General features: G+C 42.8%; 1 protein-coding gene across 10 annotated transcripts in view; it reads right to left on the bottom strand.

Annotated features, from left to right (window-relative positions):
• dmd (dystrophin) overlaps positions 1-16,065 on the bottom strand; it is a 207,526-nt gene that overhangs the window by 128,176 nt on the left and 63,285 nt on the right. For all 10 annotated transcript variants that reach the window (XM_041966474.1, XM_041966467.1, XM_041966475.1 and 7 more), the window contains 7 exons: positions 15,889-15,996; positions 15,594-15,773; positions 10,619-10,788; positions 8,151-8,274; positions 4,992-5,070; positions 2,308-2,420; positions 632-760 (listed from right to left, as the gene is read on the bottom strand). In XM_041966474.1, the coding sequence (XP_041822408.1) occupies positions 632-760; positions 2,308-2,420; positions 4,992-5,070; positions 8,151-8,274; positions 10,619-10,788; positions 15,594-15,773; positions 15,889-15,996 (903 nt within the window). The remainder of the gene's footprint in view (positions 1-631; positions 761-2,307; positions 2,421-4,991; positions 5,071-8,150; positions 8,275-10,618; positions 10,789-15,593; positions 15,774-15,888; positions 15,997-16,065) is intronic.

The following is a 16,065-nucleotide window of genomic DNA, read 5'->3' as shown; positions in this document are numbered from 1 at the left end:
CTAACAGTTTCTAACAAAAGTCACAACACATGCTTTCTTTGCTAGCATCATTTTTGGCAGAGCAGGTGATGAAGTGTTTTCAAAGGACACATTGGTAGATGGGAAAGATGTACATTTCATTTAGTCTGTCCTGGATAAGGGGAATACATAACAGAAAAATACTTACAGAAAACAGCTGTGACAGACAGATGCATGAAAGAAGACAGAAATCCAAAGAAGCCAAATAAATAATCATAGTGTAAAAGAAGAAATGAAAAATATAGTTGTCAACCAGTGGCGTGCACATGGGGGGGGGGGGCAGTTTTTGAAAAACATGCGCTAAAGTGCCCTCTTGGGAGCCAAAACGTGTGCTAAAGTGCCCTCTTCAGTGGCGAGGACATGCTATATGTGCCCTTTTTTCCTTTTCGCCCCTGCCCTTCAAAAAGTCTGTGCACGCCACTGCTGTCAACAAAAACAAGACAACCAAATGAAATGCTGTCTGAACATAAATGTCATGTTAAAATATTTAGGCTCAGTACATGTGTGTTCATGCTGAAAAATGAATGCACATGTAAAAAGTAGCCTTCTGTGATGTTGAAAATAATAGATCACCCAGGAGAGTTTGGGCTCAAAAACACTTTATTTCACTCACCCGGCATCGGTCCAGTTGTACTTTGAGCGGTTCTGGTTCAGATGCTGGAGGCGCCTGGACTTTGAGCCAGTTCTCACTGCTGTCCACGGCCTGCTCACACTGCTCATACAAGCTGTAGAAGGCCAGTACCTGCAGGACACACACAAAGACAGACACGCACGCACATTTTGAATGAAAGGTGAAGAAAAGCCTCGGTTCAATTCCCGCGAAGACACAAGCAAACGCCCACGCAACATCTGTCTGCTGTCACAAACTCTTTCCTAGTTTGCAGTCGAGCAGCGTGATAAGTCAGAATGACCAAACGCCATCCACACCTGTGACAAACTGAGAGTGAGTCATGCTGCATTGAAATTCTCACTCTGCACCTGGTAGCAATTTTGCTGTGTTGGTGAGAGCCTAACTGTGCTACTCACCTGCCTGTTGGACACTTTCAGAGACAATATGGTATGCATCATGTGTATCAAGTAGGTAAATAAACAAAAACATGGTTCCATAGAGCCTTCTACCCACAACAATCACTGTCTATAATTTTTATACATCATCTGCAAAAGGAGAAGAAAAGAAGAAACTAGTATTCTGAAAATAACATTAATTGCATTTTTACCGCATACTGCATACTGCACATACGAACACATCAGACCCACATGACATACGATTTCACACACACCTGTGGAAGTTAAAGTTTATGTGACTTAGGCAATGTTGGAAGATGTCCTCAGATATTTTACTTCAGTAGACTGGTGTAAAAATGCACTTTTATATGTAAAAGTTTCAGCATTCAACATCTTATCAAAGTGAAAACACATAGTTATTACCATCTTTGTATGAAAAGAACTCATTATGCGGAATGGCCCGTTTCAGATTAATATATATTTTATCACTGAATAATTAGCTAGTGGTGCATTAATGTGTAAGTATTACTAACGTTTCAGCTGAAGGTGGAGCTAATTTCATTACTTTATATACATACTGCTGGGTGGCTTCATCTCTAATGATACATAATGAAGTATAAGTTCATTTATATTTTGCATTAACTCAATCAGCATTGAACTCGTAATAGTCATAGTGGAGTGAAAAGTACAATATTATCAAAAAGTACCTCAGAATTGTAATTAGGCATATTCCTCATCCATGCTGTGATTTTATTGTATTCCATCATTTTGTGTCTATCATAGGATTAATCTGCATTTTATCCCAAAGTTAAAACAAAAACAATGTAGTGAGTGTTTAGTTTCCGATTTCACTGCAAAATGCTGTATAACCACTCGGGACTGTAACAATCCCAATAAAAAACAAATCATTAAAACCAAAGCATGCATTCTGAGACAATAACCCTGAAGATGTTGTCTGTGCTGCCGAATGATCCAGTGGTTTTAAGCTTGACCTATTCTAGGGATTAAAAGTCAGGATATTTCAGTCTCTGATGCACATATTTCGACTGTTTTTATTAGAAGTGTCTGCAGCAAGTCCCTCTTAAATATTAGTTACTGTTCAGTGAATAAAAAGCCTGAGAGGCAGCATGGCCGCCATTGTTATCATTACAGTTTGGATTTACCTGCTATATTTGGGGAAGACGAGGTGCTGCAAAAATCATTAGCTTATGTCATACTGAACTTGGTGAGGGCGGCTGAATTACAGTGTGCAGCATGTGATAAAAGGGGTGGACGTGTCTGTACCTTTGTCTGGTAAGCCAGCCACGCCAGCCTGTCTGCCAACAGGGCACAGAATCCCACCCAGCGCTGGTTCAGCTGCTCCGCTGCCTGGGCAATGTCATCAGCACGACTCCCCTCTGCGGGGGGGGGCAGACAGAGGAAGAGAGGGGGCTGTCACACACATACACAGTGATACATGCTGCACAGTTCACATGGACACAACTGGTCTCTCTGTCGGGGACAGACACACACACGCCGTGCACACAAAATCTGGTGAATGTCATCTGTAGGAGAGGTGAGGTGAGCCATCAATACTCTGCACAAAATGTGAGCCCCAAAAACTGTTTATGTGCCAGCCCGCTGAACACACACACACACACACACGCACACCTCACTGTGCATTCACACGCACAGCTAACTGCCATTTTTTTTGATGCAAATAGCCAATTTCAAGTGCGCATAAAACTCCAGTGCCCGGAAAATGAATACCTCCAAGAGGTTCCAGGAGGGAAAAATCAATGCTAAAGTTGTACAAAGATGGATTCACGCTCCTGTGTCTAAAAGGGCAAACTGAACCACACTGGCTGGATGATAATTGGGCCTGGCAGCATCCTGGCTCACATGTCTCATCTGGCACGAAAAAAGGCTCAAGATTACTTCTTCTTCCTGTAATCGTACCTCAATTACATGTCAAGAATTTGGCTGATACTGTTTTCCATTACAGCCCACAATGAATACAATGGCATAAGCCTGATGCTGCATAAGTGGCATTCCATGTGACCCTGGAACCGAAGGTCAAAGACACAGTGTACTTGTAGCAAGTACACAGGCTAAATTATAGCTTTAAAGGTATAATGGGACAAGGCCTTCAGAAGATAGGTTTCGACTCTCGGAGGTAGTGGTACAATAACACACAGACAGCAGATGCAGTTGGTAGAAAATATTATTGTGTGACAATATATATATACAGTGATCCCAATATTTACAATCTGCAGATTAATAATTACTAGTACAGTGCACTTGACATGTCTGATGCATCAACAACATTTAAGTCACATTAATCCCTGATGTAACCATTAGGGCAGCAGTTCCACACACACCAGGTTATGTATCGCAAACCACAGAGTTCATAGGAGAGGAGGAGGAGGCGGCGCTTGGGAAAAACAATCCAGTTTGTGCGCCGCAAGGGTAGAGTCCAAAATGTCCACTGTGTGTGTTCAAATTGCGAGTGTGTGTGTGTATGTATGTATGGGTGCAAGAGAAGGTGAGGAGGAAACAAGGCGGCCAGAGCCTCCTACCAGACCAGGAGAGCTCTTAAACTGGGACTGCTCGGCTCCAAAACAGTGTCTAGCTCGCCATCGAGTTTGATTCTGCCTCCGTACAAGCACCTGGCCGATTGCAGAATATATCCGACGCACCGCACGTCCAACTTATCCCTCCCCGTGCTGGTTAATGTCTAAAAGGGCTGAATGATGTAACGGCGGCGTTTAGAATGATATAACCAAGAATTTATATGTGAAAATAGTAATTGTTTGTAGCGACCGACCTGTAGCAGCTGCTCCGCACGCTTCCCCTCACCTTCTGAATGAGAGACGCGGCGACAGCTTGAAATACGCGCTCCGAGCGACGCGATTGGACAGCCGCGACCTCCCAGGTACGTGCGTGATGACGCATGACATCATCACCGGACTAACGCACTCCTCTGGCGGACTTTGTTATATTAAAAACAGATTACAGATTTCCACCCGGTTACATACTTATAACAATAGAGCCATGAGCTCCATTTTGAAGTATTAATCTGCTGTATTTTTCCTCAACAAAGAAAAATAATACAGTATATATATGAGATATATATGCATGTGTCAGTACAGAAGACACAGCATGTGCGTGTGGAGGCTTTGGGATTGTTTCAAGGACTTTGTTTGCCTTTTTTGTGAAATGATCTCATCTGATTTTGAGAGTTAGATGGGAAGTTTGTTCCTGCTCTTAAGTCTGCACAGTAAATAGCCAGCAGCCAATTAGCTTAGTCAAGCACAACATCTGGAAGCGGGGCAAACAGCGAGCCTGGGTCTGCTGAAAGGGAACAAAATCCACCTTCCATTACCTGTAAAGCTCACACGTTAACTTAGTATATCTTGTCTTTGTAAAAGATAGGAAATTTTACATGTTTCAAGTGAGTTGCCCAACAAGTTGGTTAGTTACTCATTAGTTTCCCAACCAATGGGTGTGGGGCTGAGAGGCCCAGAAAGCTTTGCTTTAATTGAAAATGTGCTGGTTTGTTCGCTGATGTGTGGAACTCCTCACTGCTTGTGATGACAGAGTGTTTTTGGAGCTTTATTCACAAGCTTTATTTAGATTCTTCCAGAGTTGAACCACATTATTTCACGGCACACAGCAGTGAGTAAGCCGAGTGACGTGAGCAGGAATGAATGCAGAGAAAAGTGTAAACTGAATGTTTCTCTGCTTTCAGAGGCCCCAACAACAGCACAAGGACAGAGGAGAGGACGGACGAGAAGAAACACCTCTCTCCCTCTCTCTGTCTGTTCCTCTCTCTCTCAGTGTTTCTATGGAGACAAGGAGAGAGGGTGGGACAGGTGGAGGCGTTGCCATGGGGACAGACAGGGTGTGCGTGCATGTGTTTGTATGCATGTGAATGAGCGTGTGTGTGTGTGTGTGTGTGTGTGTGTGTGTGCGAGTGTGCACGTTACCCTGCTCGACCAGGGTCTGCGCCGTGCGTGTTGCCTCCTGAAGCTTTCGGTACTTCTCTGGCCGCTCTTTATCTATCGCCTATGGCAAAGAGAAAGCAAGATAGTGGGGGAGAGGGATGGGGCAGAGTGACAGATAGGAAGTTAAAGGACAAGAGACAGACAAGGAAAGACAGGACGACAAAAAGAGCGACAGGCTGACAGCAGGAGAATTATTATTTATTACAAAAAAAGATTAAAAAAACCCAAAATCAATGTCTAATTCAACACAGTATTACTTCCACAGAATCAGAGGTCCCGTAGCTTTCATCAACCTCTGATCTTATTCTGCTGTGACATTTAGGACAGCCTGAGCCTGTCTGGTCATTTTGTGGGCAAACAGCAGAAAGGTCTGAGGACAACAGATGGGTCGTTGATCATTTCAAGGCCTAATTCTGGGAAGTTTAACTCTTTCAGCAGGAAATGGTCCATGTTAAAAGGAGAAGTTCAACAGCTTTGGGAACAGGCTTTGCTTTGCTTTTAACGTGAAGTGTAGTTCACGCACTCTGCAGAACCAGATTATTCTCCAGCTCCCTCCTTTCTCCTCGCCGACCCACCATCAAACCGCTGGAGCCAACAGCAGTGCTCTGGCTGGACTACGGGAGGCAAACCCTGGAGCTGACGGAGAACCACTAAGCTTGTCTGAGCCGTCACTTGGGTTTATTTTTGTTGGCCAACTATTGTGTTAATCATTATTTTTTGCTTCCTGGGATCCCAGAGTATAGATAACAGTATATTTACTCATTTAATATTTAGGTTTAATACGTATTTATTTATTTGCCCTTGGACAAATGCCTCCTCGTGCTATGAAGTGGAACATTTTGTATTTTGAAATTTCTTTCTATTGATCAATAAATTGTTGGTGACATTGAATATATAGTGTAGCTGGAGATCATTCACGGTGATCCTGTCACAATGCGCGACATTGAAATGAATATAGATGAACTGTCTGAGCCTTATCTGCCTCGGCTTCGTGCTGGTCCAATCAGAAGACACGCAATGTTAATTAATTCATTAAACGCTATTTTGTCATTGCCAATCGTTCTGGATCTCTGACCTTGAATAAAATCAGACCTTTGAGTAATAAGTTTGAGAACCCCCGATCTATACTACTATCATGTCTATGTATTAACATCAATCAACAGCCAGGAGTCGACGTGACATATTTAGAGTAGGGGCATGAGAGTATTGACTTTCTCATCTAATTCTTGACGAGTAAGTGGACAAGCTTATTTCCCCAAATGACATTTTACTTCATATGGTGGTTTGTAACGATTTTAGCCCCTGACCCCATGAATATATTGTAAAGTATTGTTTATATGTACATGTTATGACCTGACTGTGGACATGACTCCTGAGCAATTAGACTGAAGACGTGAGGAAGTATTTCACAAAAATAAACCAAACCTTTTGAGTAAGTCTGAAAAAATTAACCACACTTTTCTTATAACTAGAAATCTAAATATACTTTAATCATGTGGTGACCCTCCCTTATCATGGGACCCTTTGAGGGGTACTGGCACAGATAACCACTGTAAAATACTGGTTGTCCTTGCAGTCACAATACTTATTATGCTACTAAATGTTTATCTCAAAGTCTTTTGTAGTAAAGCATGCCTCTCTGTTGGTCGAAACACATAAACCCTGCAATGGTGTGTATATGCTATATAAAGTATGGTGCAATGGTGTATATCCATCCATCCATTATCTATACACCGCTGAATCCTTTGCAGGGTCATGGGGGGGGGGGGGGGGCTGGAGCCTATCCCAGCCGTCTCTCGGGCTAAGGCAGGGGACACCCTGGGCAGGTCGCCAGCCTACCACAGGGCTACACATATAGACAGACAGCCATACACACCACTCATTTACACCTATGGACAATTTAGAGCCATCAATTAACCTCAGCATGTTTTTGGACTGTGGGAGGAAGCCGGAGAACCCGGTGAAAACCCACGCTGCACAGGGAGAACATGCAAACTCCACACAGAAAGATCCCAGGCGGAATCGAACCGGGGATCTTCTAGCTGTGAGGCGACGCTGCTGCAATGGTGTATATGGTGTAAGGGAATTAGGTTCAAAATACAGGTGACTTTAAGTGACAGTCACTCTCAGAAGTAAACTGACAGTATTAGTTGGTCTTAATGAAATAATCAGGACTCAAATGTCCTCTCTGGTAGAGATCCAACACCTTAAACCAGCGGATGGGATCAAATCTGGATTCATTTTGCGACCTGTGGTAATATAATGCTATTTGTTATATAAGCTGCTGGTAGAGAGCCGAGCTGACAGCAGATCAGAGGAGATTTTGAAGAATCTGCCTACCTAAAAATCATCAGTTTGCATCTATTACCATGCATCATCCGTAATGCCAGTGTTTAAGTTTTACACCTTGTTCACAAACAGTGCTTAAAAGCTTCACACACTGTTAATGGGCGCTACAGTGTTTAGCTAATTTATTATGAATGATTTCTTAGCACGTTTGCTAATTGCTGACTTACAGCCACGCCAGTTTGTGCTGTGCTTAATCTACAGCTTAAATTGTTTATCATGAGCAACCATGCATCAGCGCTTTATGAGCTATTTGTAAGCATTATCTGTTCAGCCGTGATTCCAATTCATTCTGAATGTGTTCATATGAGTGGACGTACATAAATTGTTTGCTGCCTCTAATTTAAAGTTGGAGCAAATGGCAGTCATTAGTGTTGAAAACAAGAAGTAATTGAAAAATTGTAATATGGTGAGTAAATTATTACGGTGTTTGAATTTTAAGTTAGGCCATGGTTCTTAACTCTTAGGAAATGCCATTATTCTTAATTTGATTCATTTCACTGAACAATGTGCAGAATTACTATACGTAATGTGAACTCACTCCCTCCTAGTGATGAAGCTAAGCGGTTAGCCTCTTTCAGCTCATTGTTTTGGTTTTATAGCCCACCACGCTCATCATCAACCATGAGATCAACCCTATGTTCACTACCTGTCTAAAGCTTCTTCAAAAAGTGCCAACTGACAAATCTAGAGTCTTTTTGGGCAGACTTTGCGTCCTCGCAGGTACGACTGCCACAGTACATGGAAGGCAAAACTGGAACCTTACACATACACACACACACACAGAGCTTTTACCTGCACTTTGTCATGCAGCTCCTGAATGCTGCCGTCTTTGCGTGACACAGAGAACTCGGGGCTTTGCAGGATGGCCTCGCCGCGGGTCATGTAGCTGTGGACCTCTGTGAAGTCCACGTCAAACCTGAGGGCACACACGCAAACACAAAGACGCAATATTACAACATTACCTGTGAAGCAGACGTTGTTGAGCACAAACAGCGCCGTTGCTGCAGTTTTCTACATTAAATACATTCCAAACATTGCATCCGTTCCTGTTCCTGTTAACATTGAATGATTACCTTTGCAGACTGCCTGGTACTTCACTTCAGCTGATAACATCAAAAGTCACATTTGGCATTTTGCTCACGTCTTTTTTTTTACCAGCAGCTTGTATTTACACAGCTCCTACGTCAACAGAATTACGTCTGTGACTAATTCCAGTCAGCACGCCACGAATTGGACTTGAGTGGCTCTCCTCATTAGACAAACATAAACCCTATCCAATCAGGCAGATATGGGAAGTCACTCCACCACTTCATTCAATTAGAGGAGCTAGGATGTCGTCCAATCAGGGTCTAGAACTGCGAGGAGTTGTTTCACATCCATTTAGTACAGTAAGTATCCCTTTAACACGTATTCCCACCATGAGGGAACGTCCCTAACCAAATGGATGAATCAGTGAATAGTTTTATTTTGTGTTGATAATTTTCATGGCCCATCCCTTGGTGGAATTATTCAGACACATTAATGAACAACAATCCAGATATCTGATATGTAAACCCACCAGCAACTAACAGCACAACAGACTGACGTCATAAAAAATGAAAAGCCGACATACAATGTCCTGGAAGGTACCTAACGACGGAAATCAAAGAAATATATACACACATGTATAGTAATAAAAGAATAATATTCACATTGAAACAAATATATAAAAAGGCTAAATCTACATACGCATTCATTTATGTCAATAATTTTACTGAACTACAGTGTAAGTTAATATAGTTAAAAGAAAACTAGTGAAAGGGACAATGTCCTGTAACATTTAAAGTTAGCTATGCAATCACCAAAAACTAGCATAACAGCAGTGGTGGAAGACTTATTCAGATCCTTCACTGAAGAGAGACCTCCAGATACTTAGCATACCGCTGTAATACTAAGTATCTGCAATAATAACTGCAATAATATAATCAAATGTAAATGCAAAGAGTGTGAAAAGTGCATATATGTGCACATATTATATTACTGTCAGTAGGTAATGATGTCAGTAGTTAATGCTGTAGCTGGTCATGGTGAACATATTTTTAACTTCTGTATATACTGTTTGGTAGTTTAGTTTATATCATTATATTCTATGTCAACTGTGGGCTTTGTACTGAATGTACTTCTTGATCAGGATCCTACCAATTGAATGTAGTGCAGTAATCTCTCCCTCTGAAGGTTAGAAGTATAAAGTAGCATAAAATGGAAAGACTCAAGTAAAGGTCAAGCTCCTTGAAACTGTATTTAAGTACAGCACTTAGTGAGTGTACTTTGCACCACTGCACAAAGGACCCTCTTTGAAGGTAATTTGTGACACTACTCACTACAAGGACCTTGTTTACATCTGGCATAAACATGCGTCTTGGGTTATCCAATCACAAGTGGGCAACTGAGACACATCAGCATTCACATCTGTGTCTATCGTGTGCCTTTTAGGTGTACAGCTGAACATTTGTATTCAGATCTCGGTGCTGCCTAAGGTAATAGGGCTCCGCATACAGTAACTACGTGTCACCAGATTTGTTTCACACATGTTAACAACAGCTAGCTAAGAAAACAAAAATGTTTCAAGAACTAATGTACATGTATGGACTGTTCCAACTGTTGAGACGGGCAGGACAAAGTCATTTGTGACTTGCAAATGTGTGCAGGAACTTGTACTCCAGCCATGTACATCAGTGCTTCTCTCCTTTTTTCAACTGTTGGCCAAAACTACCACCACGTCCTGCATTGATGACGTCTGTTCCTGCTAACATCCTTGTCTTGGACACATCAGGATGCATTAGTCTTTACTCTACAAAACACACGTGGTCACATCCATCCCAGACCACCTCGGCAAGTGGTTTGAGTGACTGGATCACAATGCATCTTGGTGGTCGTTCATGCTTAAATTTAGCGCTGTCCACCTGTGCTGTGATCACCCGGGGAACATGTTAATGCCAGTTGCAAACAGGGTCAAGAATCTTTCAGAATCTCACTACTCTCAGAACTTCTTAAGACTTCGTTGCTATCATAGGTTTCATTCAAATCTGGCCTCTATTATCACAATCACAGATACTCATTATCAGTATCTGCAGTGTTTCATCACCTACCTGCTGAGGTAAGACAGCAGAAAGGGGTGCATGTAACTGAACATTTCACAAAAGTTAGAAAATAAGCGTTTGATGCTATAACACTAATTATAATTCAAAGTAGACCTCCTCAGAGGGGCAACACACACCCACCTTTTCCTGAGTTCAGAATCCACCACTACTTGTCTCTTCTTTTGTGGTGGCGGCGACTCTCGGGCCTGGCGCAGGGCTGACACCTTCTCCCTTGTTGTCACCTTGGTAACGGTCGCCGTGACAGAGTGGGTCAGCTCAGACTGCTGGGCCACGCTGACGGCAGATGAGAGCTGAATGTGCACGCACACACACACGAAAATAAATTCAGACAAGCTGCAAACAACAGCAGGAGCTATATCAGTTTACAAGGATCTGTCAAAATCATACAGATCCCAAGTCATCACTTAACACACTCTCACATCTGTCTGAGAGCCTGCGCGCACACACACACTCCCACACACACACATGTTCAGAGTGCAGCAGTGTCCTTTAGCGGCGGTGAGTCAAAGATCGCTTACATCAATCACAAGTTATCGCAACACAAATATAAATCAGAATGTGTGTGTGTGTGTGTTTATACTCAGACAGCTGTGGGATGCTTAAGTAGCGATGGGATTTCTGTGAGTCTGACAGATTATAACTGCACAAAAGCATGAGTGACAATTAGAAATATTGTTTTAAGTGCTGCATGTTCAGATTACGGCGTGTACTTATTCTCTTTCTGAACATTGTTTTCTTGTGATAACAGTGTGTATTTGTACGGTGTGTGCATGTGTGTAAAGGTTTGTTTGAGCAGGGACGAGTCTATTGACAGTTAGCAGCGAGTACTACTACTGGGACAGCCTTGCTGCCATGGAAACGTTGTGTGCAGCTGAAGTGGTGGAGACTGCTGTGCCTGTAGAGGTCAATTTGCTAATTATCTGACTGATTAAAATGGACAACTAATTGAGAGAGAGAGATAGAGAGAGAGAGAGGTGGGAGTGGAAGAAATATAGTGAAAGTACTTAAGTACATACTTGTAGATGGTAAATGCATGTTTTTAAGAGCTAGAATAGAGCTGCATATATTTTGGGTATTTGTAACAGGTTGGACTGGGTGAAGACGTTGCTGGTAAGATGCAGAGGAGTTTGCAAAACTGTGCGTGTAAATAGATAGAGCCAGTGGAGTGTCAGTTAAACACTAAGTTGGTAATGGACTGGATGGATGCTGTAATCTTTTCCCATTAAACCCTCATTCACCATTCCCCCCTCCTCCAGGACATGTTAGTACACTGTCTAACTAAGAACCAAGGAACTTGCAGTCGGGGAGAGATGTGTGCAAGCAGGGTGACCAGCTATTTTAATGTGATTGCACCATCTAAGTGCTTTATAAAAGCAACTGGACTTGCTTGAGCATCTAGAAGATTTGCCTCTCATCCAAGAGGCTTCTGCAGTTCAGACTGACTGGTGGGGAGTCCCAGGCATTTATCCTCTTGCAGGATAGTTTACACCTTGGGAGTCCTTGAGGGTCACATGTGAGTTGTTGTGAGCTGTTAGGGTCACATGAGTCATGGTGTGAATGGATGTCAGTGGGTGAGTTGTGGTGTGAATGGGTAGTTACTGAAACTGGCCCTTCATGAAGACCAGAAGGAGGCACAGAACAGAAAGACAAGGACTTTAAACGGAACAATATTGTCATCCCTTACACTGCAGGAGTATCTGAAAAACTCAGGAGGAGTTCCAACAAACACCACATTCTTGTACTCCTCGAGCCCAGTAACACTGTGTGAACGATCCCGCAAGAGGATAAATTCATGGGACTCTCCACCAGTCAGTGAGAACTGAAGAGAGGCGAAACATCCTCTAAGGCAGGCATCTCAAACCGGTTCCATAAAGGGCCGCGTGGCTGCAGGTTTTCATTCCAACCCAGGAGGAGCACATCAGGCCAACCAATCAACATCAAGGGATCACTTAGTTATCAGCTGCAGACTGAGATCAGCTGATTAATTGATTCCAGCCTGGTGTGTTCCTCCTTGGTTGAAATGAAAACTTGCAGCCACGCGGCCCTTTATGGAACCGGTTTGAGATGCCTGCTCTAAGGCCTCAAGCAAGTCCAGTTGCCTTTGCAAAGAACTGAGAAGTACCAATGAAAATCTTCACCTTTACATCATTTCACCACATTTAAGAGACATTTTACATCATCAGTAAGACACTTTCAAACAAGCCAAAATAGCAGCATGATATCCATGTTTCTCTGTCTACCCAACCTGCCTTCTGAGGCTTCAAGGCTACTATATTAGAGGTAAGTGGCATCAAAGTTGCCTTTATAGAAGTATAATATAAACAATTCCAATAATTTAGTCAATGCTCAGTATGGAGCTCTCCAGAGGGCGTAAGGATGAAAGCAACATGGCAGTGCAGTGCCTTTGTCAGCAAAATTCAAAAACCACAGAAGCACTTTGTCTTTATCTTATCACTTGTCAGTGAGCATGTCAGTTATAAAAGCACAAATGTGACAACAGATACAGAGATTCAGACAGAGAGGACTTCACTGAGATTGTGTCGTCTCAGATGAGATGAGAGAACAGCGGGGGGAAAGTGACAAGCAATCGAACATCTTCAGAAAAATGATCATGAAAGTGATAATTGTGCGACAGCGCTGATTGAAAGCACCTCCTTCATCAGCGTGCGTTAATTCCTAATTCCATTCTCCTCTTCTCAATATTCCTCACTGCTGTGTAACATAAACCTGTCTCTGTGCTCAATGATCTCTGTCCCCCAGCCAATCCATTTATTTCCTCTCTCCCTGAGGCCAAACACTCGCAGCTACCAGGACTCAGTTTCATCACAGCAGCGCTCTCATGGCGGGACAAAAGTGACCCTCTGGATGCTACAAGGATTTCATTCTGACAGAAAACCAGTCATCTGTAGAGCTGCAAACCAAAACAAAGCAGCTTGGTAAACCAACAAGGAACACACTGGCTGTTGTATAAAGGAGCAGAAGAAGAACACTTGTCATATAAAGAAGTCTTGTGGTTACATTTTTGATCTCAAACTTGTCCAAGCTGCTGTTCTTTAATCAGTTTTCTTTCTTAATCTTGGTCCCTGAGTTGCAGCTTCCTGCTGGTTTTCATTCTACTACCTAATCACGAACCGATTAAGACCTGGGACACTGAGTGAATGAATTGAAGAGCAATCAGGTAGCTGTCAGGACAGAGAAGCAGTCCAGGCTCTCAGCCAAAGCTGACAGACCCTGACCTGGCCAGACCAAAGGCTAAAAGGTTGTTTTGATTGGCTAAACTTTACCTTTACCTATCACGTTCCTTTTGTTGTGAGGGGAAGTATAAGAGACATCTTGTTATTTTATAGTGAGAAGAATAGTTAGACATTTTGGGGAACATGCGTATTCACTTTCATCTTAGCTTAGCATAAACACTGGAAGCCTGTTTTACACATCCTCCAACTGTTAACTGTTTCCTGAATGCAGGCTTTCCAGCTGCAAGCACCTGGGGTCCGTTTCACAAAGCAGGTTCAACAAACTCTGAGTGTAACCCTGAACTCTGAGTTGATCTACTCTGAGATAGGAAACTCTGAGTTTTCGATTCCACAGCAGCAGATTTGAGTTAGTTTGATTAACTCAGAGTAGGTTCACCTCGAGTTACGCGCGTGCACCACAACTATAAAAAGACAGCATCAATGGAACCCCGATTTGAGGAGTCACCATGGCAACGGGGAAGCGGAAGACTGCGTACTTTACGCCACTCGAATTGGACATTTTAATGCGCTCATACTGTGAATATGAACCAACACCGCTGCAGCTGCGAGGGAGAGGGAGACGGCGTGGGAGAACATTGCTGCTCGGGTCAATGCGTGAGTATAAATGTAGTCCTTTGAAATCACAATAATATTACAGGGCAAAACTGCTTGAATGGTTGCCTATTAATTTATTTCATTTAGGTGCAATCCCGCGGGGGAGAAGCGCACTTGGCAGCAGCTTAAAATGAAATATAAAAACATGGTTGAAACAGGTAAAACCTCTGCATGATCTCATGGAGGTAGCTACCTCATTTTGATCATGTTTTACATTGTAAAGTAAATATTAAGTGGCTCCCTTTCATTGTAAAATTGGTTATATTGTGTTCATATAATGTTTTGTTTTTGTTAACGAATGAAATAAAATTAAAAAATGAAAGATGTTCTCATCTATATCATGTTATGTTAAATAATTAAGCCTATATTTAAACTAACACAGACTTTTACTCAGCTAACAGAAAGAAAGCAGATGCACGAAGAACGGGTGGTGGCCCAACATCGTGGTCTGATAACTATCTCCCGATGAATATTTAATTCTCTGCGCAGTATTGCTGCACCTTCATCCACGGGATCATGATCAAAAGACGTTAACATGAAAAAAGTCACCACCTACTGTGCCTAATGGACTTCCCACTGACTGATATTTTTAATGATTTTTTTTTAAATAACAGACGGCAGAACTATGCCAAAACTCGTCTGCTGACTGAATGAATGAATGAGGAAATGAAATACGGTGTGTGGTTGAAAGAGGGCGGAGACACAGAGAAACTCGAGGTTCATTGAGTAAAACCTGGTCCCGACCAGGTTAGGTTCATAGAGTCAGTTACTGCGGTAATTGACCCAGAGTTTAACTTACCTCTGTCTGTGAAACACGCTTGAGTTACCCCTCTTTCTCTGGTTTGACTTACCTTCCTATGTGAAACAGAAAACTCAGAGTTTCCCTCATTTCAGGGTTAACATACTCGGAGTTTTCAGTAAACCTGCTTTGTGAAACGGACCTCTGGACAGATGTAGCTACAGCAAGTAACTCCCCGTAAAACCACAATTTGTCATTTAGAAATGTCTGTTTGTGTGCAGATTTAACAAACACGAAACAGATTGTGTGTTTTCATATTTAAGATTTACAGACACGACAGTGGTATTCGTCTTCTCATCTAACTCACAGAAAGTGCATTTCACAAAACGTCACGCTTTTTCTACAAGTGCATATAACACCTTTACTGTACACCAATTATATTACACTGAAACTAATCCTGGGCAACCTGGTAGAAATGATAACGCACAACTGACTATGTGCGGTGTACCTGAGAGCTGCTCATCTCCAGACTCTGGACCAGTCGGTCCCAGCGCTGGGCGAAGCTGTCCAGTCTGGCCTCCAGTTTGCTGGCCACCTCTTTGTTCTTGACACTGGACAGCAGGTCCTGGCTCATGGAGCACAGCTTGTCCATGGTGGGACGCTTCACCTCCAGGTCTGCCTTCACCGTCTGGTGACACACACACACAACACACGCTGTGGATTTAACCCGTCCTGACATGGCACTGAAGTAACTTCCTGTACTTCATGTTTGCTAAATGAAGATCTGTTGCTAGGAGGCTCACGGCAAGACGGCGGAGGCAGGCCACCATCTCTGCCTGGTCCTTCAGGTTGGAGGTCTTGATGGAGCGAACCAGCTCCTCCTTCTGGGTCAGCCAGGAGTCAAATAAACACTGTGAGGGGAAGAGAGGAGAGAAAAGAAAAAGAGGAGAGCAAATGAGGTGAGAGAAGAGGAGAGAAGA

This window comes from Chelmon rostratus, chromosome 24 (genome assembly GCF_017976325.1).
Source record: "Chelmon rostratus isolate fCheRos1 chromosome 24, fCheRos1.pri, whole genome shotgun sequence".
NCBI classification, from domain to species: Eukaryota; Metazoa; Chordata; class Actinopteri; order Chaetodontiformes; family Chaetodontidae; genus Chelmon; species Chelmon rostratus.
This window is presented reverse-complemented; position numbering and strand designations above follow the sequence as displayed.